The 26577-nt window shown below is 47.5% G+C and overlaps 1 protein-coding gene across 1 annotated transcript; it reads right to left on the bottom strand.

Moving 5' to 3' along the window:
- Window positions 1–22455: 22455 nt before the first annotated feature.
- On the bottom strand, window positions 22456–26330 carry LOC125550102 (uncharacterized). The gene is made up of 2 exons (XM_048713013.2): window positions 23330–26330; window positions 22456–23203 (listed from the first exon to the last, which is right to left on the bottom strand). Exons 1-2 carry the CDS (start codon window positions 26268–26270, stop codon window positions 22857–22859), a joined length of 3288 nt encoding a protein of 1095 aa, XP_048568970.2. The 5' UTR covers window positions 26271–26330; the 3' UTR covers window positions 22456–22856.
- Between the last annotated feature and the right edge of the window lie 247 nt (window positions 26331–26577).

The raw sequence follows: 26577 nt of genomic DNA, 5'->3' as shown, positions 1-26577 counted from the left end.
CTGATGCATGCATCTTAAAGCACTCGAAGTGTACACGTCAGTTATCGAGCACGTTCGCTGAAAACACGCCACGGCCCGAACGCCTTATCCACTCTCTTCAACCTCTCCACCCTCTTCCCGTCCCCCTCCGTCGTGGCTCTATCGCCAAGACGCGCCCAGAGCATTGACGTCCTTTTCCTTCGCTCATCGTGGCGAGTCGAGGAGGCCATGCGCCGGTGACCAGGCATCACACATGTGTGATGAGACGGGCAGCGGCGGAGCCGAGGGGGCGGTTGCGGATGGGAGCTCGAGCCGATTCGGGGTGTCACACGGTGGAGGCGGGTGGGTCCTCGCCGGTGTCGCGTTCTGCTCCGGTGAAGGCCCGCGGCTTACGGATCCAGCGGGAGCTAGCGCGGTGAGCCGGAGGTCGCGCAGCGGAGGAGCATCGGCCTAGTGTCTGAAAACCTCGTGATGGTGACCCATGGGTGGGGCTTGGCCGGCCTAGGCTCGACGAGCTCGAGCTCGAACCACCGCGCTCCTGCGTTTTTTGTGGTGAATTTTGGTCCGCCGCCGTCTGGATGAAGGAGTGGTCGTGGGATCCACCGGAAGCCGGCGCCACTGCCGTGGAATCCATGATGGGGTCGGCTGCCCGGTGCCGGATCTAGCTGAGGCGTGGCCGCAGCCGCAAGAGGCTGGCTCCACATCGACGGCGCCCGAGGCGACGACAACGACCACCCATCTGCCGCTTTCCGGCGCGGTGGTCGTGAACGCGAGCTCCCCTCCGCCTCCCGCCGGGGTACGACCTGAGCACGGGTGCAGCAGCTATCATAGGTTTGTTGGGTAGAACTAGATGGCATCACAGGAGGTGCAGGACCCAGAAGCAGCTCGAGTTCGACCATTTATGGCAGCGCACTGCACAAGCCCCCCGTGCTGGCTAAATCCCTTGCAGGTAGCACCTTGCTCAAGCTTTGTTTCTTCATTTTTTTCAGTTTATCTCTTCAATTGTCATGCGATTACCCAGGAATGCACTACAAATTCAATGTTGTGTTTTGCCATGTATATTTATGATGTGTTGCCATGGCAACTAGAAGTTTGTGGGACTAAAAGAATGCTTGTGTTTTTTCCATGTAAATTTATAGATGTGTTTGCCATGGAACTACATGAATGTTGTGTTTTTGCCATTTAAATTTTATATATCTGTTCTCTATACAATTTTTTTTCAAGTTTTGCCCTGGCAAAAATGCAATGTTTGTTTGCCTTGGCAAATTTTGCAAAGTTCATGGCAATTTTTCATCTCTATCCTTGTTCATAAACAATGGCATTTTGCTTTATATGGCAACATTCATGTGATATGCCATGGCCCTTTTTTTATCTGAATACATGGAAAACTTGCCATGGCAACTTTGCATGTTCAAAAACATGGCAAACTTATATATGTTTTAAAACAAGGAAACTTGCCATGACACTTATTTTTATTTGAATACATGGCAAACTTGCCATGGCAAAGTTATATATGTTCAAAAACATGGCAAACTTAGTATGTTTTCTGGCAAATGTATTGACGGGGCATGGGACAAATACCTTTATTCACAACCAAAAGTGGGATTTTCTACGTTATACTTGCCATGGCAACTTTACTATTAATTTCATGTCAAATTTTACTTGTTTTTTTGACATGGTCAATTTATTATATAGAGCATGGCAATTTTAATTTAAATATGATGACAAATTTACATTTTCAGAACATGACAAATTTTAACATGTAGCATGGCAAATATACTTGTGTAGCCATGGCAATTATTTAATTTATTTGCATCGCAAAATCACACCATTTTTGCCATGGCAAGATTTAGTCCATATTTTTTTGCCATGGCATACTTTTAATGACATGGCAAATTTTGCTTTATTTTTTACATGGCAAATTTGTTTTCAAGAGCATGGAAATTTTAATTTAAATATGATGGAAAATTTACATTTTTTGGAACATTGCAAATTTTTACTATGTAGCATGGTAAATATACTTATGTTCCCATGGCAATTTTTAATTTATTTTTCCATAGCAAAATTTACTCCATTTTTTGCCATGGAAAAAAGTACTCCATTTTTGCCATGGCAAAAATACTTCTATTCACATGGCAAATTTTAGTTTAACTTGCCATTTGAATTTTTTCTGCTTTTTTACATTTGTGTATTGAAAGATGGAAAAGTTAAGAATTTTGTGTCATTCTTTTTTCTTTTCGTTTTGGGCCTTTTTTAGTGCAGCAGTATGCAATTGGTTTGTGCCTCCCTTTTTCCGTTTTTGGGCTGACTACTTGTGTTCCATGTGGGCCACAGGGGACGTTCGGTACGGGGCGTAAATCGTTCGATAGTTTCCCTATATTATGATGTAACGAACGACTCGTTCGGTAGTTATTGGCGTCCTTTTTATTTTGCTAGAACTTGAAGCGTTGGTGTGGAAAACTCCTCTTTTTACGCGTACGTGATGTTTTGTTTACGAAGAGATGTGGGTGTGTTCTTTTAGGGAGAAATTTGATGGATTTTGTTTGTTATAACAAATAAGGAACGTTTTTTTAGTAGATCATAACCATTAAATTTATAATCTAAATGCTAAACTAATTTTGCTGATGTGGATTAATTGGGAAGCCTGTATGGTGCCTCAAATTAATAAAATAACCAAAAAATTAAACCATCAAAAAATAGGTCTTGTTTTTATATTAAATAAGTCTTGTTTTTGATGGTTATTAATGAACAAATTAAACAAATTAAACCTAGGACATCTGTAAAAAATTCTGCTCGGAATCCTCTGTTTCATCTTATCCTGACTCCCCCTTTCCAGTGACGACGGAGCACGAGCAGGTCAGGGGCGACGCCCTCGTCGCCACCCACCTCGCCGCCGGCACCCCCTCCTCTTCTCCCACCTCGCAGCATCCCCTACCCACCCATCCCTCCCGCGTCCCATCTGTCACTATTCACGCGGCTCCTCGCTGCGCCACCTGCAGCGGCTGATTCAGGCGACGTCCGGCGAATCCCGCCGCCGCGAAGCACAGCCCGAGCTCCCCTCACGCCGCGTCGCCCTCTCATTCGGCTATATCCGGCGCTCGAGGCCACCAAAGCCCACCCGCGACCCTCCCTCAATGGCTAGGGTTTCGGGAATCGACTGCGGCGCCTATGGCCATGTCGTCCTCCTCTCGCCAGGTGAGTGAATCCCCTCCCTTGGCTTCGTCCTCTCTATCAACCCATTTCTCTAACCTCTGCTCTTCTCTTCTCCTGTACATGTGCAGGGATGAACGACTAGTGGACACCTTGCTGCTGCTCGAGGACAAAGCAACCTACATTAAGAGATTCCTCCTCCTTCTCCTCTGGCTTCAGGTGGGTTGGTCCACTCCTCCTCTCTTCTCCCAAGTCCTCCATCTGCCGCAGTTAAGACAGACGCTTCCGTTGCATAGTCACTAGACACTCGCAACTAGGTTTTCTTTGGTTCATTGATATGGTTCATCTTCATCGTGATGGATGTGCCCTCAAAACCAAAAGGATTAACATAGCTCCATGGAGATTGTTTAACAACCTAGGTAAGAGCAGCTCCAGCCGTTCGGCCCCCAGGGCGCCTAAAAAGAGCGGCCTGGGGGCGAACCGGCGCTAGCTCAGCCCCTGGGGGCGACCTAACTCCTACTCACGCCCCCAGGCGCCGGCCACAGGATGCGGAAAATTCAAACTTGGTCGTTCCCGCTCATCACAAAAGACGCCACAAATTCGGCGATCACAAGTCACAATTCGGCGATCGGATGTAGTCTGGCGTACAAAAAACAGAGCGTCGCAAGTTCGCGTGCGCAATGAATCACTCGGCAGGGTCGGCTTCAGGCGTCGGCGGAGTCGGCATGCGCGGGCTCGGCAGTGTCGGAGTTGCTTCGGTGCTGGGCGGTGTCGGCGCGGCTTCGGTGCTGCTGGGCGGCGTCGTGGAGGCGTCATCACTCGGGCTTGGCGTCGGCGTGGGCGTGGGCGCGGGACTTGGCATAGACGTCGTCGGCAGCTGGTTCAGGATGAGGCTGCGCTCCAGCATGTACCACGCCTTGAGCTTCTCGTGGTTGCTCTGAAGCAAGTCCGCCCCGCCCATCAGAAAATCCAGGTCGGTGTTCCTCTTCTTCACGGCGACGTTGGTCCGCAGGAGGTTGAGCTTGATGGCGCTGTTCGTCAGCAACGACGACCACCGCGCCGCGGTTTTCTCTTCACGCAGGACAGCCCGGGCCTGTGCGTCGGCGAGGCAATGCTCGATGGACTCCTGCACTCGCGTGGTAGCCGCGTCAGCGTGTTTCCCCTTCTTGGCCCCTTTGTTGCCATCCGGCCGCCCCTCTGACGCGCCCGGAGTCGGCGCGTCCGGCTTGTATGTCTCCTTGGCCTTGTCGAGGGTGCGCCGTACTTACGCCCACTTCTCGCATTTGTCAATGCGCTTGTAAATGTGGAGGTATTTGAATTCGGCGTCGCGGTTGTCACGCCGATACAGGGCGAACATGCGCAGCAACTGCGCAGAGGAACAAACAGTTGGCGGGCGTAGACGACGAAGAGAGGCGGGAGAACGGCTTGGCATACCTGATCCTCAACGCTGGCGCCGCTCTCCGTGCGATCCGCGACCTTCTCGACAACCCCATGCCATTTGTTGCACGCCCTTGGATACGCCCCCAATGGTTCGCCATCGCCTTGGAGCCGCGCTGCATGTAGACGCCTTTGAAGTAGGGGTCGACGAGTTTCCGCTCGTCGAACTCAGCCTTGATGCGGTCCTAGTACGTCTCAAAGCTTTGGTTCGTGCCAGTGATCGGGTCGAGGCAGACGACTTTCCATGCTTCGGCGAGGCATTTCTCCTCCTTCGACGCCCACTTGATGCGCGTCATCGTCAGCGTAGCCCGGCGAGGGCGATCCCCATGGCTGCGGAGAACCGACGCCTTGCTGTCCCTAGGGCGCGTACTGGGCGTGGCTGCCGGGTGGATTCATCATCCCCGCCTGGTCCGCCGATGAGGCAGCCGCAGCCGCGCGCGCCGCGTTGTCACGGGCCTTCTTGGCAATGGCCCTGTTCCGCCGGTCGGCGGTGACAGCCTCGCGTCGCTGAACTTCCGCCCTCCACTCGGCATTTGGCATGCCCAGTGGCTTGGACGGCGGCGCCCTCGGCTTTCTCTGCTTCCGCTGGGCCACGGTGCCGGTCGCGGTTGCCGCCGCGCGTGGGATGACGTACTTCTTCGGTGGCATGGCGACCGACTGGAAGGCGAGCGGGAGGGAGTTTGGTGGGAGGAAGAAAGAGAATGGCGGGAGGAAGGCGAGCGGGAGGGAAATGGGGGAAAAGCGGCAAGAAACGGCGGGAAGAGGCGCTCGACTCGTCGACAGGGCGGACCCATGCGCCCTTTTCGCTTGTGCCGGCTCCCCAGGCGTCCCCCAGGGCGTCGGGTTCGGCCTGGATCCGCCGGCACCAGTTTTGACCCAAGTCGGCGAAAAACGAATTTCTGGAGGCGCGACTAGGCTGTTTTTTTGGCGCCTGTGCGATAAAAACGCCTGAGAAGGGCCTATTGGGGACGCGGCTAGAGATGCTCTAAGTATCAAACTATGAATCTAAATAGGACACACCTACATTATGGCACCAGTATGGCGGCTAGGCAACAGCATGCCTAAGTTCTACATAGGCCACCCGTGTGGGTTTGTACGGCAGATCAATGTCATGCGTTAAGCAGACCAGTCATACTATGCGTTTATCTTCACTGTACTTACTCTGACAAAATTCCTGTAATCTCATTAGTAATTACGTGGGGACACATATGTTCTGTGATTTTCTGTTTAAGGTAGCAGAATCTTCCAATTTGGCCATCCGTAATATTATTAAGAAAAGGGCTATAGTTAATATGAACATTAATGGCGCATCATGCATGTGGTGCGCCACACAAACGGTGCACCATTAGTAACAATTTTTTTCCACAACTATTAATGATGCACCAAGGCACAGTGCGTCATTACTAGTTTTAACTAGTAATGGCGCACCACAAACTCTGTGCGCCACTACGTAGTAATGGCGTACCAGGGTACAGTGGACCAGTATACTAACAATTTTTTAACTTTTTTTTCAAAACTAGTAATGACGCACCAGGGTACAATGCGCCATTACTAGTTCAAACTAGTAATGGCGCACCAGAACCACGGTGCGCCACTACAAACAATTTTTTTTTTGCAAAACTAGTAATGGCGCACCACATTATTGGTGTGCCATTAGTAACCAGTATTACTAATGGCGCATTATTAGGTGGTGCGCCATTGGTAACCTAAGAGTAGCTAGATATTTTGGACAGCCACCTACCACACTCACTTTCCCCACTTCATTCTCTCCACCTCCTCCTCCAAGCTTGTCTCGGCTGCCTCCTCCTCCTCACCTCATTTGCACCATAGATTCACCCAAATTAAGTGGTTAAATTACCTTTTTTTGATAGGTAAGTAAGGGGAAAGCTTTCTTTATGTTGTAGACCTACTTTTTCTTCCTCCAACAACGTGCACATGCACTTTTTATGGCCTAGATCTACGTATGTTTGTGGTGTTGCATATGTTTGTGTTTGCAGGTACCGGTATTTGAAATGCGATAGTTGCCAATATTTTGCCGGAATGTTTATTCATTTCCGTTTCAGCGAGAATTTGGCACCATGCATCTTTTTGGTCCTATTTTTAGGCAAAGTCATGCCAAATTTTTTCTTGGTTCTAAAATATCGTTTTGTTCTACCCCGCAGGCGACCATGGTCCGCACGATGACCGAAGGCATCGTGAATAGGTTTTTGAGCTCCGCGAAGGCCGAGATTCTTCAAAAGAACGAGACGGAGATAAGATGTCCGTGTCGAAGATGCAAGCTGAAGAGCCTTATTACGGACCCTGATTCCGGACAGGTGCGGGACCACCTGCTCTTGCATGGTTTCATGGATGGCTATCGGTGGCAAGGTGATGAATATGACTATGAAGTCGTCCATGGGGGCCGGGCAAGAAATGAGGAAGGGCAGCAAGACAACCACCGCGGCGAGGGCGGGCGAGAAGACGAAGAATCTCCAGGACATGATCACGACGGTGATGCAGTACACAGTCATCATGTAGAAGATGTCGGACATGATGATGAGGAAGATCAAGACGAAGAGCATGATCATGAAGATGAAGATGCCAGAGCAGACGATGATGGACTATCGATGGGCTGGGTGTAGGACCCTCATATTCAAGAGCTGCTTCTCAAGCAGACGGATAATGGAAGAGCTGCCACCCGAGAGAAAGTCAAGCTGAATCAACTGGAGATAGACGCGGTTACTCCATTGTATGAAGGATGCAGGCCCGAGGATACCCGCCTGAAAGTAACGCTCATGGATCTGAAGATGAAGGTAAAACACAAAATGACCGACGCATGCTTCGACGAGAACATGTCATTCTGGCACAAACGTCTTCCCAAGGGGAACAAGTGCCCGACCAGTTCGAGGAGGCGAAGATAATCGTGTGTCCTTTGGATTTACCGCATGTGAAATACCATGTGTGCATGAACAATTGCATCATTTATCGGGACGAGCACACGGAGTCTACCATATGTCCGATTTGCGGCGTCACTCGATACAAGAAGAGGAAGAAAGCTCCTCGAAAAGTGGTGTGGTACTTTCCGATCACTCCTTGAGATGTACTTCCTGCCCACATTCTTCGATGTTATGGTGCATCTGCTGGTCCATATCGTGGAGGATATCATCCAACTCGGGCCTACGTTCCTGCACAGCATGATGCCGTTCAAAAGGATGAATGGTGTCATCAAAGGATAAGTTCGCAACATGTCACGTCCAGAGGGAAGCATAGCCAGGGGCTTTCTGACCGAAGAGTGCATCTCCTACTGCACGAATTATCTAGGCATCGAGATCCCCGTTGGTCTGCCCGTCAACAGGCACCTCGGCAGGCTCGCTGGATGGGGTCACCGCGATGGTCGCTGCAAAATGCATGTAGACTTCGAGGGTCGACTCGCCGACTTTGAAAGAGAAAACTTAATCGCGCTACAACACATAGACGTGGTCGATTCTTGGGTGATAGAGCACAAAACCTTTATTGAGAAGACGTACAATGACCGAGGCCAACAGAGGACAGACGGAGATATAATCAAAGAGCACAACTCATGTTTCACGCGTTGGTTCAAGGAGAAGCTTCTGTCGTACCCTTTACATGAGGATTCTTCCGCGGAAGAAAAACTCATATTCGCCTTGTCACAGGGCGCCGAGCACAACCTGATGACCTATGAGGCATACGATATCAAACGGCTACACATCTACACCGATGGAAAGGACATGAAGAGCGATGGTTATCAGAACTCCGGGGTAACGATGGAATTCTACACCGGTAACGACAAGGAAAGATACTACGGAAGGATCGAGATGATCTGGGAGCTGAGCTACGCTGGAGAGAAGGTCCCGATGTTCCGTGTCAGATGGGTCAAGAGCGTCCTAAAAGAAGACCGGTATTTCACCATCGTGGTTATATCCGAAGCCAAATCCAAGACCGCGGGCGCAAACGTCACCGCGAAAATTGAGCCATGGGTACTAGCTTCCCAAGTGGACCAATGCTTCTTCATTACCGACCCGTCAAAACCCAGTCGTGTTGTCGTGAGGAGAGGCAAAAGGAAGATTATCGGAATGGATGGAGTCGCCAATGGGCAAGACTTCGACAAGTACGGCGACCCAAAGATGGAATATGACGACGACGATGAAGTGCCATACACCACAAGAAGAAGCAGGACCACCCTATCTCAAGGACGTCCATTCAACAGAAAAGTTCATTTGCGAAAAAGAAGGGCAAGAAGATTGTGAAAAGATAGCTAGTTAAGATTGATTGTATTTAAATCGTAGTCTTCAGTTCTCGATTGTATTTCGACATATTGAAATGATATTTCTTCTGTTCTAGTCCTCATGAATATTTATTTATGTCTATTATGGTATTGAATTTCAAACTCACAAAAAGTATTGAATTTGTTAATATTTTTCGAATTCATGAATATTTTTAAATTTCATGGGCACTTTTTGAATTCATGAATATTTTTTCAAATTTGATGATATTTTTTCATATTCATAAATGTTTACCAATTCACAAATGAATGCAGACAAAAATCCAAAAAAAATATTGATGATATTTTTAAATAAAAAATTTGATGATATTTTTTCATATTCATAAATATTTTGAAATAACAAATTGATGATATTTTTTCACATTCATAAATGTTTTCAAATTTGATTGTCATTTTAAAAAAAAATATTAGATGCAACTAAAAAATAAAAACAAAAAATTACTAATGGCGCACCAGTAGAAGGTATGCCATTGCTATCAATGTACTTATGGCTCACCCCTAGGAGGTGCGCCATTGGTATACCAATTTTTATGATTTTTTTCAAATATTTTCAAATAACAAATTTGATGATATTTTCAAATAACAAATTTGATGATATTTTTTCATATTCATAAATATTTTCAAATAACAAATTTGATGATATTTTTTTCACATTCATAAATGTTTTCAAATTTGATCGTCATTTTCTAAAAAAATATTAGACGCAACTAAAAATAATAATAATAAAAAGTTACTTATGGCGCATCCCTCGGTGGTGCGCCATTGCTATGGATGTACTTATGTCGCACCCCTGGAAGGTGCGCCAATGCTAACCTTCCCTGCTCCATCCCTTTCCCCCTCGCCCCCGCGCCAGATCCCCCTCGCCAGATCCCCCTCGCCACCGATGACCCCCCGCACCCTCCCTCGCTCCACCGCCCCCGACGACCCCCCGCACCCTCTCCTGTCTCCTCACTCGGTCCCTCCGAACGGAATCGACCGAGCGCACCACCCACCCCCTCCCTCCCCACTGAGCACCGCCTCCTCCCCGAGCCCACCATCGGAGCCCTTCCCGAGCGCACCACCCACCCCCTCCCTCCTCCCGAGCGCCGCCTCCTCCCCGAGCCCACCACCGGAGCCCTTCCCGAGCGTGAGACCTAGTGTTCAAGCCGCTGCTGCCGGCCCTTCGCCGCGGCGCGCCCAGCCGGCCGAACCCTCCGTGGCCCTCGCCTCCCCGAGCGCGGTTGCCGTGCATCACCGCGGCCACCAACCGCCCCGTGCTCCGTCATCGTGCCTAGGAGCTGCGCCAAGCTCTGCTACGCCGTCTTGGAGGATCCTCGCCGTTGTGGGTCCTGTCGCCCCCCACTTGCCAAGGTGCGACTCCCCCCTCTTGTCGCCCCCACTCCAAAATGTTCATCGATCTCTGAAGTGTTCATCGATCAGATGATGTTTAGACCAGGAAGATTGTAGCTTCTGCCCTCTTTTTATTGCCTTGGGTTCTTGCATTCGGGGAGCAAATAAGGTAGGAGTAGATAGTTTTACTCTTCTTCTTGAGCAAACAAAGTAGGATTAGATGCAATATGTTGTGTGGTCAACTCAGTGATCTTACCATGAGTATTTGGGTGCTAGTAGGAAATTTGTGGAATTAAGGTTAATATCAGGCATCGTTTAGGCCATTGTCATCGAATAAGCTGAATGTGTATGCTATGATAGACACCTGATGAGGTAAACAACTGATTCTTGTTCATGCACTTCTGTTTTAGATGCTCAATGTGGTTACTGCATGAGTTTGTTATGTTCTTTATTCAAAGCATATTATTTTGCTTGGGAATGCCTCATCCTTCTGGACATGTAGTTAGTCTGAATCTGTTTTGGCAGCTAACATGCCTCATCATTTTGACTTACTGCTTGCTCACTACATGGCACTTGAGAACATTGACGGCCTGTTTATCCGTTCTCACATTCTAGCATTCTAAGTAGTACTTGTGCAATTTCCCAGTGGCAGTTTAGGACATGCTTATCGCTGCAAGATTTTGAGCTCTTGCAACACTACAGTTTATATCTATAATGATGTGATACTACTGTTTATATCTAATCAAGAGCTTGTGATTTGGGGTTCATGTCATACCACTGCTTATCTCTAATCAAGTGCTTGCACTGATGAAAAATATCTGTACTAGTTAAGATGAAGAAGAAGAACACTATGTGTGAAGGTCCTCTAGCAGGGTGTAGTATCTGTACTAGTCAGTCCATGTAGTACAATGTTTGAGACATGAGCTGACAGCGATCTCAAATAGGGTGGTTGGTTGGTTACTTGACATTTGTGATGTAGATGTTCGCTTGCTAGCAGTCCTTTTTTAGTGTTGTTTGTGTTCGTAGCTCGGCTTAGTTGCAGAAAGTGTTGTTAGTTGATCTTTTAGCCTAGTGATGATCTTTTGCCTTGTCTGTGGCCTTAGTGTTATTTACAGTGCGCAAAAACTTGCAACCATAGTGGTAGACACACTTCTACAAGTGAACCAACCTGTTTGCGGTTGAGTTGTTTCTTGTTTATAAGATGATGCTCAAGAAGAGCTGAAGTTACTAGCAGTCCTTTGTTAGTGATCAGAGAACGAGCTGTCTATTGTTTCGTGTGTATTTGATGAAATCTCTGATGATGTGCCGTGTCTCCAGGTCTGGAGACCAACCAGGATAAGAGCAAGTGCCAGCAGCAGTTCGACAACTACAAGGAGTGCAAGAAGAGACAGGTTCACCGTTTCAGCGGTAATAGTTACAAAGGGTACACCACTAGGGCGGATGCGGAAGCTAGATACGCGCGCTATCTAGCGGGAGAGAGGAGGGAGTGGAGGAGGAACCAGATGAAGACCAGTTTCATCGCGATGATGCTAATCGTGATGAGCGCAGCTCTCTTCTATGTGATGGTAGTTTAGATGATCGATATCGACTTGTAATGTGAAGACAAACTCGCTACTCGCGATCTCGAGACTTGTAATGTTCTAACTTTGTTCGGTTTTTTGAATTCTGAGACTAATATGATGAATTGTATTCGAAGACGAATCTTCTATTGTATTCGATAAATCTGCTGTTTATATATTGTGCTATCTATATTTTGTGCAGTAATATATTTTGTAACCTGTGCAAATATTAGAAAAGAAAAAAAATCCTAATATCCATACTAGTGGCGCTCCACACTGCACTTTAGTGGCGCACTGCAATAAACACACCAGTGGCGCATTATCTAGTAGTGCGCCATTAGTAACCCAGAGCACAAGGTAAATATGGCCCCCTGGGAGGCATAGTAATGGCACACCGTTTGACATACTAATGGCGCACTCCCTGATGCGCCACTATTGTCTGGTATACTAATGACGCATCAGGGGTGCGCCATTAGTATTAGTTACTAGTGATGTGATGATAATGGCGCACCTGTAGTGCGCCATTAATTGCCAAAATATGTGCGCCACTAATTAGTCTTTTCCTAGTAGTGTAAGGACCGAATTAACAACAATAGCGAGGAATATTAGTAGTTAATCCACTACGTACGACAAATATTTCATTGCTATCATAGTTGGTATAATCGGATTTTATAGTAGAATTATTTAGCATAAATGTGCATGAGTACTACTTTTTCCTATGTCTCAAGTCTGAACTAATTAAGTGGCGGCTGATTATTTCAGTGCAAGAACTGTTTGTTTTTATTTTATTTTATTTTCATGGTGTGTCCGCAGATTGCACCGTTTTGCTATATGAGAGTCACTATTAGAGCCTCCATATTAATTCTAGAAGAGAGTTTTAAAGAACCATCGGATGTGCTAGCCAATCAAATGTAGGGCTTTACATTGTAGATTGGTTCGAGAGGGAGTTGGTTCAGTACTATAGGCTTGTGTGTGCCAAAAGAAATATATTAATCCAAGTGGGCTTCTGGAGGAAAACAATGTGCTAGATCTATCTGGGATGTGACAACGAAGTGCTGAGCAAAGAAGTGTCTTGGTCGGGATGGCATGCTTAATTTGCTCTACTTTAAATTATCATGCACCTTCTCTTCACCGTGGCATGCAAATTTGATCTTGTGAGCCTCAAGAATTATTTTTTCTTTCTAAATGTCCGAACAGAAGATAAGATTTGGCTTGACTGATTTAAATAATTCTAAGAGGTTTGCATCCTTCCTTTTTACTCCCTCCGTTCCGAATTACTTGTCTTGGATTTGTCTAGATACAGATATATCTAGACTTATTTTAGTGCTAGATATCTCCGTATCTAGACAAATTTAAGACAAGTAATTTGGAATGGAGGGAGTACTTATGTACGTTATGGATAATGGTGCTACCTATGCACACATTCAGGTTGCAGCCATATTCATTGTAACCAGGTTTTTTTAAGAGCTATCTTTCGAGCACATATTCAGGTTCGTTTGATATCTAAGTAAGGATAAAACTGATGGTTACTACCTGATATGTCCTCTCTAAAAAAGTTCAAGTATTTGATACTTAACTTATACGTTGAAATTTAACAAGCATGGGAGAATCTGAATGTCACATTTCTAGATTCTCAGTTTTTAGCTTAAGATCAAGATTCCACAAGGCTAATTGACCTGTTAAATTGCATTCAGTTTTGGTGTGGAAACTCATTGACAAAAATGTGTATTTTAGACTTTTAGTTCCGAGTGTCAATACTAGAAAGAGAACACTGAGCTTGATCTTCAATGAAAATGAGTAACTGAAGCATCAGGCTCTTTAAACTGAAACCTACATTAAGGTAATCATATATGTTGTACTACATCATTTGTTTAGATGTCATACTTGAAGCTAACAACCCCTGTTCTCTGTGCTACACCGAGCTATAAATCCTTGCCATCTGATTTCGTAAACTTCTATTCCACCATATAATGAAGCACATATTTTCAAAAGGCTGTAGGTTTGTTCCAAAGTGTGGTGAGCAGAGAGAGGTCTGTCTGTTTCTTGTTGGATGACTGAAACCAACTAGAGCTAAATGTTTTGATTCAGTTTCAGATTACTAAAAAACATGTTTGGTTCAGTTTGCTAACTAACTGCAGAACAGAAGAGAAGTGGTACTGTCACTCACATTGCCCTTGAATGCACAACAGTCTTAGGCTACTACTGTTCACATAATTTTATTGAGCCATGTTGTTCTGCAGGCTGTGTCGTATGTTATGGCGTCCGGATTTGTCATCAATGACAACTAACACTCATGCTGGTATATTATCATAATCACATACTCTTGTGTTCAAACTATAGTGCTAGCTTGTTCATTTGTTTCTTATTTATTAGTTATCAGATTTCTTTCTTCTTATTTGCTCTTGCTATAGTAGTAAGTTGTGCAAGGCGGTGATGCATGGGAGAGGAAGTCACATGGGGGTCGCTGGATCATGCAGGGAAGATCGGATCCGGCTTGCCTGCTCCCTCCTCATACTCCCATCCGTGCTCCCACTCCATCCTACGGCTGTCTTTTTTTCTTTTTTCTTTCTAATCTAATCATCTCCCCCCCTGATTTTAAGGGGGTGGGGCCGAGGCTTATTTTGTTCCAATCAAATCATGCCACGTATGCGGGAGCACGGATGGGCGCATGCCGGGGGAGCAGGCAAGTCTCGTCCAGGAAGATCAGGGCAGAGAGGAGTTGCCGCGCATCCGTGCCGGATCTGACAGAAGGCGCACGCATTTGTGCTGGATTTGGGTGCCACGGTCGAGGCTGTGTGGAGGAGCATGTGGCGGCATTGGATTTTTCTCGAGACAGCCGACACGTCTGCGTACTTGTGAGTTCCACCAACAACATCGTCGGCGCTGGTTAAATTAATCCATTGTTGCTGTAATATTTTCATGTTAATGTCCAGCAACTAGGTATGCAAGCGAACGACGTCCGCATGTCCACAACCGTCCACGAAGTAAAAATTACACTAACACGATTCTTAAAGCAGCATGCCCACACCTATGCATGAAGCAAATATTTACGCTAATCTTAGTTACTATCATGACTGTGTATGCGTGGCCACTACCCCTCCCCGGATACGTCTCAAGCCCTCAGGTCACGCGCTCAACAATCATTGTGATAAGTAGAGGACACATAAGTTTATTAACCCGCTGCAACGCGCGCGGACCCTTTTGCTAGTAGTTCATTGATGTAAATTTACAGAAGGTAGCTTGGTAGTGGAACACGTAAGCGTACCAGGACCTGCGTGGTCAACGCATCTTCTAAAGGCATGTACAATGGTGTTATTTTAGGAGTGTCACGTAGGATAGATGATGAGGTGGATGAAAGAGAACTCATAAGAAATGGTTTGTCTTCTCTTATTTAAGAGAAGACAAGAGATGATCTCTTAGCATAATATGTCTCATCATATTTTTAGGAATTGCTAGTTATTAAAGATAAGGCTAGAGATGATTCATTGTAGACAAAAATTTTTGTCATCTCTAAATCACATGCAAGACGTAAGATAAGACTATCTTATCAACTATTGTACATGCCCTAAATTCCATATCTTGTGCTGACACAATTGGGTTCATGAATCTGATGGACAGCTGGGAACTCGATTGTAGCACGAAGCAAATCAATCAACGAACAGGAGAAGGGAGAAGGAGATATGCATCGCACTGCTCTTGCCGTCCGGCATACACCCCTGATGTGCACAACGGCTGCATCCTGTTTAGCAACGAAGATCGCCCGCGCGTCGGAGGCCGGTTTTGGGCCCTTGCCGAATCCGACAAAGATGATGCGGACGACGACGGGGATGAGATCCCGGCGGCTTCTCCACCGTCACCAACGCCGCCAGATCTCATTTGTGAGTTTTTTCATTCAGATTACAACGAAGATGAAGTGATAAAGACGATCGACTGTGTTTTGCCACCGGATGATCCGGCACGAATCGGACTTCACGCGGGAGAAAAGAAAGAGATGATCCGACGTGTAGTTCATCGGAGAACGGTGGCGACGACGCTCAGACCATGGAAGGGTCCCCTTCCTAAGGTGAGTCTTCCAAATCTTACGCTTTTCGACATGATTAGGCCGGATTCTTGGACCACTGTTAAGAAAAGAAAGAATGCGAATCGGATAAGCGTTCGTCCGGCGCCGGCGGCGGCCGTGACGTCCGTGTCGACGATTGGGATCTCAGAGATGCGAGCGCATCGTTTGAATCTCTTGTTGGGCTGCAATGGGCCGGCTCGGTGGGAGTCGGGGCCGCGAGTGGATGGGCCAGGGTGAGCTCGGTATGTGGCCCAGGCTGAACCGAAACCTATCCCTCCTTGTAGCAAAACCGCATGCACGTCCACGATCGCTCTTTCCCCTGCTCGTGCGCCATCGTCTGCTGCTAGGGTTCCTAGGCGCGGGACTCCAGGCTTCCCGGCGTGCGGTTCTGGTCGAGCGAGGCGAATCCAACCTCTTGGGGCCATGGCTGGCCGCGGGGCTGCGGCGCTGCCCGCCAAAAAGCCTAACGCTTCGGCTGCAGCAGGTCGTGGCGGGGCTGCACCACCGCCGGCTGCGGGTGCCGGGCGTGGTGCCCTGGTGACGCATGGCCAGAGGCCGGCGGCGGGTGGTGGAGTGGCACCGAGCACTCTGGGTCGCGACGGTGGCTACATGGGCGCTTGGCCGCTGGGGCAGGTGCCGATGCAGTCTGCGGCCGGTCGGGGCAGACCTCGGCCTCCGGCGCGCGGGCGCGGCTACCGTGGTGCAGCCGGCCGCGGGTCGGGGCGGGCCTCGGCCACAGGCGCCGGGCGCGGCTGTTGTGGCTGCTGAGGGCCGGGGTGGTTCGGCCCAAGGGGCTGTGCCAACGCCTACCAGCAGTCAGCCTTGTGCCGCGCCTCCGCCTCACTACGTCGCGCGGCCGGCTCAGAATCGTTCGGGCCCATCGCAGACGAGGCAGAACTCGACCACTAGAGAATCCTTTGATCCGCCCCTAGGTCAGTGGGGGGACGATGGTTATGATGCGTATGGAGATGGGCAACACCGTGGTTCCTCATCCACGGGAGGCGGTCGTGGATATTCCTGGCAGAGTGATGGGTCTGCTGAGAGACCGTTTCTCGGCCCTCCAGGTGGATTTGTCGAGGGAGCCTCCGGCCCGGATCACCGGCATAGAGGTGGTTACCCTGGACACCGTGGCGGTCGGGGTGGCGGTCGTGGGAGGTACCGTAGACAGCCTCCGCCTCCGGCAGTTTTTGATCATGCGGCGTCAGTCGTAGTGACCGATCACGTTCAGTCGACTGATCTTCCTAGCCAGGCGATGGATGTGGTGACGACACTGGCCAACGTGGAGGTTCCTGCGGCTGGGACTATGGCTGAGGCAGGCGACAGGTCTGATACAAAGAGAGCATCCAAGTGGGCGCGTAAGAAGGAAAAAATGTTATGCTATCGTTGTGATGAGAAGGGTCACTTCATTGCTAAGTGCGTGGCAAAGCTGTGTGATTCGCGCGGTAAGCCAGCAAATGCCACGGGGGATTGCCCGTTTTTGCGTGATCAGGTTCCGGCTCTTACAATGTATGGAGTATATTGTGTTGAGTTGATGTTCTTTGAGTCCCCGGCCGCAGAGAGATTCCGGAGGAGACGCAGAGTTTGACCACTGGGATTGTGAAAGCTACCCAGGGTGAGGTGACTGAGGCTCAGATTGTGCAGAGGCTTCAGGAACTGGCTCCAGGTGGCTTCCAATGGGAGCTGGTCAGTCTTGAGGCCAATGTTTTTAAGGTTGACTTCCCAACTATGGATGATTTGCAGAGACTGCTGAGCTTTGGCTTGTGTAGAGTTCCTGGCACTAAATGCATTCTGGAATTTCACGAGTGGAAGAAGGTGGAGCCTCAGGGGAAGCCCCTTACTCAGGTTTGGTTAAGATTTTTCGGGGATCCCTCTAAGCCTTTACAGGATGTTCGAGTTGTGTCTAGTATGGGCATCATGGTTGGGAAAACTGAGAAAGTAGATATGGCTTTTACCCATGCTCATGGAGTGGCCCGACTTCTAGTGAGCGTTCTGGACATTGAGTTTGTCCCTGATGTGGTAAACTGGACTTACATGGGAGAGGTTTTTCCTCTCGAGATCGAGTTTGAGGATGCAGCTCTGTTTGCTGAGGCGATTAATGGGACTGATGTGGATATGCACGAGGGTGATGATAGTGCGGGTGCTAAGGGGGCACCGACTGATGAGGCTACACGAGAGGGGTCTAACGGATCAGGCCCTGTTGATCAGTTGCTCGGGGACGGGGCCGGGGTTGAGCCGGCACCTTCTCCCTCGGTGCCTATGACTTCTCTGCGATTTGGATCTTTTGAGCCAGCCTCTGCTCCTCCCAGACTTTGGAGTGACCGGGTAGATTCTGATGATGTGTTTGAACACACGCTTCCTATGTTGGAGTTCGAGGTTGCTGACATACCCATGATCAGAGGCTTGGTGAGGACGCCCTCGGCGAGGACCTTGGTTGGGGGTGGGGAGGTGGAGCCTGTGGTGGCTTCTCTTTCCCCCGCTCTACCAGCGGTCGAGTTCCCGGAGATGACGACTGCGTCTGAGGTTGTGCTTGGGGGAGGGGGTCCGGGGCAGGTGGCCTCGACCTCTCCCCCTCCTATCCTGGCGCCGGCAATGCCGGCGATGATGACGTCGGCTGGCTGTGGGAGAGGTGGTCCGAGGCAGGTGGCCTGGGCTTCTTCTTCTCCAGTGGCGGCTACGGCGCCCACGTCTCTAGTGGCGCTGGGGGGAGGGGGTCTGGGGCAGGTGGCCCTGGTCCCCTTTCTTCTTCGGCGGTTAGGATGGTCGCGTCTCCTTCGGCGCCGGTGCCACCCTCTGGGCTGAGGGTTGGGACGGGAGGAGGGCTCGGGCAGGCGGCCCCCGCACTCCTCTCTCCTGATTTGTCTGTGGCCCAGGGCTTCGGTTTGGGACACTCGTCCGAGGGGCATGGGAGCCTTCTGCAACCTCCTCCGTTAACTTTGGTTGACCCTTTATGGGATTCAACGCGAGGTTTTAGTTGGCAGGAGGTCATTGCTTTCGGTGGGATCCCTGACCCTGTCTCGACGGGGAGACGGATGAGTGCTCACATCCAGGACCACCCGGAGGTTGATGACAAGCAGCAGAGGTGCGCTATGAGGGCGGCCAAGCTTCGTGACACTGAGATCTCTACTGGTATGTCCATCAACATATCTAATTCTTTATTGCATTTTTCTAATGAGGATATTATAAATAATGCAAACCATTTAGGAGTTTCTCTAGGGGCTAATGATAGTGAAATTTCCAATTCGGTGAATGTTCTCTTAGATTTGGAAGTAGAGCGTGCTTTAGAAACTATTCAAAATCTAGCAGCGGTAAAACCCATGAATGATGATGAGGTTGATGCGTTGGGGGTCAGAGTGCTTGATAATCTGTGTGCGGATCTAGCACCATCCAATCCTGAGTCTGAGGAAGAAGATGTAACCCTAGATAATGCAGTAATTAGTACCGCTGAGCCCGGTTATGAGGACCGGGTGGAAGGTCCTAGTAAACCAAAGCGCAAGTGGAAGCGGAAGATTTATCCCGATTCTGTGGTTCGTAGGAGTGCTAGGATTCGGACTATCAAAAAATTTCATGATGAATTATGAAAGGAATCTTTTGGAATAGCAGAGGTCTGAAAGACTTGGCTAAAAGAAGGTTTCTTGCTGAGGCATCTCTGGAGCATAGATTAGATTTTATTGCTCTCTCGGAAACTGGTAGAGAAAATTTTGCGCCCCAGTTTCTTAGCTCTCTTTCGGGCGGTGTTGATTTTGATTGGCATTGCCTTCCTCCGCGAGGAAGATCGGGTGGGATCTTGCTTGGTGTGAGATGCGATTCGCTAAAAGTCCGAAGTGTAGTGATGGGTGACTTCGCAGTTAAGTTTCGAGTCAGGTCTAAAGCTGATGGTTTTAACTGGGCTTTGGTGGCGGTATATGGTGCCGCACAGCCCGAGCTTAAACCGGAGTTTTTGGCGGACCTTGTTCAAATCTGTGGATCCGAGCAGCTCCCAATATTAGTTGGGGGTAATTTCAATATCATTAGGAGGAGAGAGGAAAAGAATAATGATAATTTTGACGGCAGACGGTCGTTTATGTTCAATACCATTATTGAAAGCTTGGATCTGAGAGAGATAGAGCTTTCCGATAGAAAGTTTACCTGGGCTAATGCTATGCCAAACCCGACATATGAAAAACTTGATCGAGTTCTCGCGGGCGTTGAGTGGGAACAGAAGTTCCCTCTTGTAACGGTTCAGGCTCTCTTTGGCGGAATCTCCGATCACACACCTTTATTCGTGGAATCAGGTGAGCCAAACCACGTGGGAAACAAAAACACCTTTTCTTTCGATATGGCATGGTTTGAACGAGAAGGTTTCTTGGATTTGATAGCCAGGGAATGGGCTAAGGATGCAGGAGGTAGCACTTCTGTCGAGCGTTGGCAGAATAAGATTAGGCATTTGAGAAGTTTCTTATGGGGTTGGGCTAAGCACCTTAGTGGAATTTATAAGGTTGAAAAGGAAAGGCTCCTTTCTCTTATTCAGGCCCTAGACTTAAAGGCTGAATCTACGATTTTGCAACCAGCAAAGTTTCAGGTTAAACTTGATGCGGAGAAGAGGTTGAAAGAACTTCTCCGCGAAGAAGAATTGAAGTGGGCATTGCGGGCTAAGGTCCGCAAAGTTGTCCAGTGGGACGCGAACACTCAATTCTTTCACTTGATTGCTAATGGTAAGCACAGAAAGAAGAGAATCTTTCAGCTTGAACAAGATGAAGGAACTATTTTAGGACAGGACAACCTAAAACTTTACATAACCGAGTATTACAAGCAGTTATTTGGACCTCCGGAGGATAGTTGTGTGTCCCTCGATGAGTCCAGGACTGAGAATGTGCCTCAACTAACTGCCGCGGATAATGATATTTTGGTTGCCCCGTTCTTAGAGAAGGAGGTGTTTGATGCTATAGCACAGATGAAAAACAATAAGGCTCCCGGACCTGATGGATTCCCGGTTGAGTTTTACAAAAAAGTGTTGGCACATTATTAAGGGGGATTTGTTACCAATGTTTCATGATCTTTTCTCTGGACAGCTTCACTTATTTCACTTAAATTTTGGAACAATAACACTGCTTCCTAAGAAAACGATGCTGTGAGAATAGAGCAGTTTAGGCCGATCTGCCTTCTCAATGTTAGTTTCGAAATCTTCACCAAGGTTGGGATTAATAGGCTCACACAGATTGCGCATTATGTGGTGCAGCATTCCCAAACTGTTTTCATGCCGGACAGAAACATCCTAGAAGGGGTGGTCGTCCTTCATGAAACGCTCCATGAAATCCATTCAAAAAAATTAGATGGAGTTGTTTTTAAGGTGGATTTCGAGAAAGCGTACGATAAAGTCAAATGGCGATTCCTCCAACAGGCATTGCGTATGAAAGGTTTTGATGAAGCCTGGCGCCGCCAGGTTGAATCGTTTATGCAAAAAGGGAGTGTTGGAATTAAAGTGAATGACGATATCGGTCATTACTTCCAGACACATAAAGGCCTGAGACAAGGGGATCCCATGTCCCCTATCGTGTTTAACATTGTGGTTGATATGTTAGCAATTATGATAGGAAGGGCTAAGGAGGCTGGTCAAGTAGGCTGACTGACTCGCCTTTCTGGAAAGGACTTATGAAAGTCAAACAATCCCTGTTTCATAGGACAAAGTTTATTATTGGTAACGGTGCTAGTACACGATTCTGGGAGGATACTTGGCTCGGAGAGACACCCTTAGCCATTCAATACCCGTCTTTATATCGTATTGTTCAACGACGTGAGGTGTTCGTTGCAACGGTATTTCAATCTATTCCCCTTAATATTCAGTTCAGACGGTCGCTAGCGGGCAATCGTTGGGAAGAATGGCTCCGTCTAGTAAGTAGACTGATGGAGGTTCAGCTTTCTCAACAACCCGATGAATTACGCTGGAAGCTTACTAGGTCTGGAGTATTCACAGTTAAATCAATGTATATTGACGTTATCAATTCGAGCTTCATTCCTAGCTCTAAGCATGTTTGGGCTGTCAAAGTTCCTTTGAAAATAAAAGTGTTTATGTGGTTTGTCCATAAACAAGTTATTTTAACCAAGGACAACTTGACAAAGCGTAATTGGACAGGCCCTACTAGGTGTAGTTTCTGTGATCGGAATGAGACGATCAAACACCTTTTTCTTGATTGCCTGCTAGCCAAAGTTTTATGGCAGACGGTCCATATTGCTTTTAATGTTACTCCACCAAGTTCTGTCAACACGTTATTTGGGACGTGGCTTAACGGGATAGAGCCCGACTTAGCGAGACATATTCACGTAGGAGTCTGCGCTTTGCTGTGGGCTATTTGGAATTGCAGAAATGATTTGGATTTTAACAGGACAACACCCATTCATTTTTTGCAGGTTATTTTCCGAGCCACGGCATTGATCCGTTCGTGGTCGCTACTCATTCCGACGGAGGCCAGAGAGCATTTGGTTACTGGATCTATCCGCTGGAAGATGGTAGCTCGGGATATCTTCAACCGGTTTGGATGGCGGTCATGTAATAGGATAGGCAATTAGTTTACATATCTCTCTGTTTTGCCAGCCGGTTGTGGCGTCCTTTATTTGGCTAGTTTGTATTCTAGCTTTTCTGGCTCTGCGTGAGCTCTTTTTTTGTCGTTGGGAGACTTTTAGACTTTCAGACCTGTTTGAAACATATTTATTTGTTTAATAAGAAGGCCGTATGCATCATTCTGATGCAGAGGTCGGGGCATCCCTTTTTCGGAAAAAAAGCAACGAAGATGATGCCCCTATCACCTGTCTCTGTCTGCTTATCACAAGTTGCAGTCCAGCATGACAGGATAGAGTGTGGAGGGAGCATGGCTTATACACATAGCCTACGCCCACATTATGACAACTCAATTAAAGAACCGTTTTGAAACTAAGGCAAGGTTATTACAAGTACTAATAATTTCAACAGAAACGGCAGCACTGACACAAGACGCGTCGGGGGACGACGCTCGGTGCGTGCCCACTGATGTTCCTTTTTTTTTCCTGACAATTCACTCATGGGGCGGCGCTCCTTGCTGCTCTATGCTCATGTTATCGCTTTGGTGTACTCCACTTTAATCTTCTTCAACCTCACAACAATATCGCTCATTGTCATCCTCTCGTCAAGCGAGTCGCTGGAGCAGAGCAAGCCCAGCTCAAACACCGGCACAAGAAAGCCTTCCAAGCTGACACTCGAAGAAGAGCCACATAGTAACTGGTCATCCACGACATTGACAACCTCCCTAGGAAACGCCTCAAGCACCCACTTTCTGAGGCTGAGATCTCCAACAAAAAATGCATCTATGGGTCTCCTTCCAGTCAAGACTTCAAGTAGCATGATTCCGTAGCTGAAGACATCGCTCTTTCTCGATGCTCTTCCAATGGACCCATACTCTGCTCACGGACATGGAATTAAATTATTTTTTGGCACGACATGGAATTAATTTATAAACAAAACATTAAATCATGACGGATTAAACATAATTAATTAAAAGTGAAATTAATGTACCATTTACAAACCTGGTGCCATGTAGCCAACAGTTCCGGGCATGCTCGAATAAATCACGGAGCTATTATCACCAAGTAACAGCCTTGCTATGCCAAAGTCTGCAACATGTGCCGTCATGTCCTTGTCGAACAACACATTGCTTGGCTTCAGGTCACAGTGCAAGATCACCTGATGGTGCTCATGGTGCAAATACTCCATTGCCATGGACACGTCGAGCAAGATGCCCAACCTCTCAAGGAACCCCAAGTTCCTTGTGCCTCCAGAGTAGTGAAGGAGCATTTCTAAGCTGCCATTGGGCATGTATGGCAGCACCAACGCTCTGAAATCAAGGTTGGAGCAGGTGTTGAGAATCTTTATCAAGTTGCGGTGGCGCGTCATGCGTAGCACACCACACTCGGCATCGAAGCTTCTAATGGCTTGTTCCAACTGCATGTCAAGAACCTTTATTGCAACCACCACACCATTGCTTAGTTGGCCCTTAAAAACTTTTCCAAAGCTTCCAGACCCCAACAAGTTGCTCTCGCTAAAATTTTGAGTGGCACAAACAAGGTCATGGTAGGAGACCAACTGATGGCTAACCATGCCAGCAGACACTGTCATCCCTTGATGCCTCTTAATTTTCTTTTTGATCATTGCATATATGCATAAAGCCACAACTCCAGTTACTACGATGACTGTAGGGAGCAAAATTTTCAGCATGTGGTCGCTTTTTCCTTGGGTAGTGTTACGTGGACACCGTGAAAATCCAAAAGCTGAAGCACCACATAGCCCCGAGTTCCCCATCAAGGATTGCAGGCTGATGTTTGAGAAAACACCTCCTTCGGGTATCTGTCCTTGTAGGTTATTGTAAGAGAGGTTCAGACTTGTGAGGATAGTAAAATTGGCTAGGTACTTTGGGATGGTACCAGAGATGTGGTTATGGGATAAGTCCAAAGTTTGCAAGCTGGTTAGTTTGGCAAAAGAGTTAGGAATCGAATTATCAAACGAATTGTGTGATATGTTAAAGAAGGATATCATTTGGAGTTGTCCAATTGAATCTGGGAGGCTACCGACCAAATGATTGGTAGAGATATCAATGTGATTAATTTGTTTCAAATAGCCTATGTCAACTGGCAATGTGCCATTCAAAAGGTTTTGAGATAGATCTAGCTGAAGGAGACTATCAAGATGAAACAAACTTGGTGGTATAGTGGATGATAACTGGTTACCAGATAACACTAGGTGTTCTAACCTGCTGAGGTTACCAATGTAATCTGGTATGGAACCAGTGAATTCATTGTCGTACAGGACCAAAGCTTCTAGATTTTTTAGCATTGTAATCTGAGATGGGATGGGGCCAAACAAGTTATTTGTATCGAGCTCAAGCCACTGTAGATTCTCCATCATCATGATGGATTGTGGAATTACGCTGTGCAACTGGTTTATTGAAAGATCTATCGTAGTGAGACCGGTTAAATTTGAAATCGTTGGTGGAATTTCCCCAACTAAGTTGATTTCACTCGCCAAAAATATTTGCAGCTGGCTCGATAGATTTCCTACATAGTCAGGGAGGCTACAACCAGTGAAATTATTCGAATTGATGGCAAGCACCCGGAGCTTTCTAAACTTTGTAAACATGGACAAGAAGTTGAGATCTCCCTTTAGGCGATTTCTTGAAATATCAAAATGCTCCAAAGAGTGCATGTTTCCAATTGTTGTAGGCACCTGTCCGACCAACAGATTTTTTTCCAATTCTAGGAATGCTAATTCAGATAAGTTACCAAGAGAAGCTGGAATGGATCCAGTTAGTTGATTATATCCAATAATCAAGACTGAGAGTTGACCTAGCTGTCCAATTTCTACCGGAATGGGCCCGGTCAAATTGCATGATCCCAGTTCTAGAACACTTAGAGAAGTCATGTTGCCAAGTACAACAGGTATTGTACCGACAAGGTCGTTATCATTGAGGAATAGGAAGCTGAGTTGAGTCAGTTTGGCCAACCATGTTGGAACAACACCTTCAAATGAGTTCTCGCCAAGGGAAAGAGTTTGGAGGTATGGACAAGATGCAAAGCCCAATGGAATCTGACCTGTGAAACTATTACCTTGGATTTCGATTTCTTCTAGCACCGGGAGACTAAAACTTTGGTTGTTGGGGATTGAACCTGTTAAGTTGTAGTTTAAAGCGAAACTGATAAAATATAGTTTAGACATGTTGAAGATTGCTGGAGGCACCGGTCCAGTAAGAGTATTGGCTTGTACGCTAAAGAACTCGAGGATCTGCAAGGAGCCAATGCTATATGGTATTGGCCCTGTCAAGCTGTTGTTGCCAAAGTTCAGAAAACTTAATAAAGAAGTATTGTTGAATAGATTACTTGGTATTGAGCCACTAAGGTAATTCCCGAAGAGATTCAAATTGCCAAGACTGTGTAGGTTCTGTAGCTCTGCCGGAATTGAACCAGAGAGATGGTTAAGATATAGGGCAAGAACTTGAAGCCTTGTTAGGTTTCCTATGCTAGTAGGGATGCTACCTGACAGGCTATTGCACCCAAGATATAAAAACTTGAGGAGATGCAGTCTTCCAACCTCGTTGGGAATTGACCCGGTGAGGTTGGTATTATTGAGGTTTAGCACAGAGAGGAAGGAGAGGTTACCAAGGTGAGGAGCAAGAGATCCATATAGGGAAACGTCCGGTAGCTCAACAGCAGTGACGCGCTGCCTGCGCCGGCTGCACGAGACACCAACCCAGTGGCAGAAGGACGTACCAGCTGTCCAGTTGCCGGACAAGACGCCACCTGGGTCGGAGACCTTGGCTTTGAAAGCCAGCAGCGCGGCAAGGTCAGTGTCGCTGCCGGCGCGACCATTGGTCATCGTTGGAGAAGAAGCCGAGATGGCTGGTGGTAATACTAGCAGTAGTAGTACTACGATGATAGAAATGAGGGCAGATGATGATGATGATGATAGAGTGGTCATTGAGCTAGCTAACCCGAGAGAGATGAGGTGATATGCCGTCCGTGACAAGTGAGAGCTAGCCGCGCATACATATATAGGCTTTCTCTTCTGCAGAGTTCAGTGTCACTCTGTATCAAGACGAAAGTCCCCACACGGCAAGCACCATGACTATGCACAGGATGCTTTCAACAACCAAAAGACCTTGACTACAGGTCAATCTTTCAATAACCACCATGACTACGTACAGCGGTACGGATAAGTTCAGTTAATGGAGAGGACCTGTAGTCAACAAATCTCTTTTCTATCAAGGGAGGGACCCATTGAGGGT

The sequence above is a fragment of the Triticum urartu genome, chromosome 4A (genome assembly GCF_056163025.1).
Source record: "Triticum urartu cultivar PI428250 chromosome 4A, HENAU_Tu73, whole genome shotgun sequence".
In the NCBI taxonomy this organism is placed as follows: Eukaryota; Viridiplantae; Streptophyta; class Magnoliopsida; order Poales; family Poaceae; genus Triticum; species Triticum urartu.
Note: the sequence above shows the minus strand (reverse complement) of the source record. Positions and strands in the feature narration are given on the sequence as shown.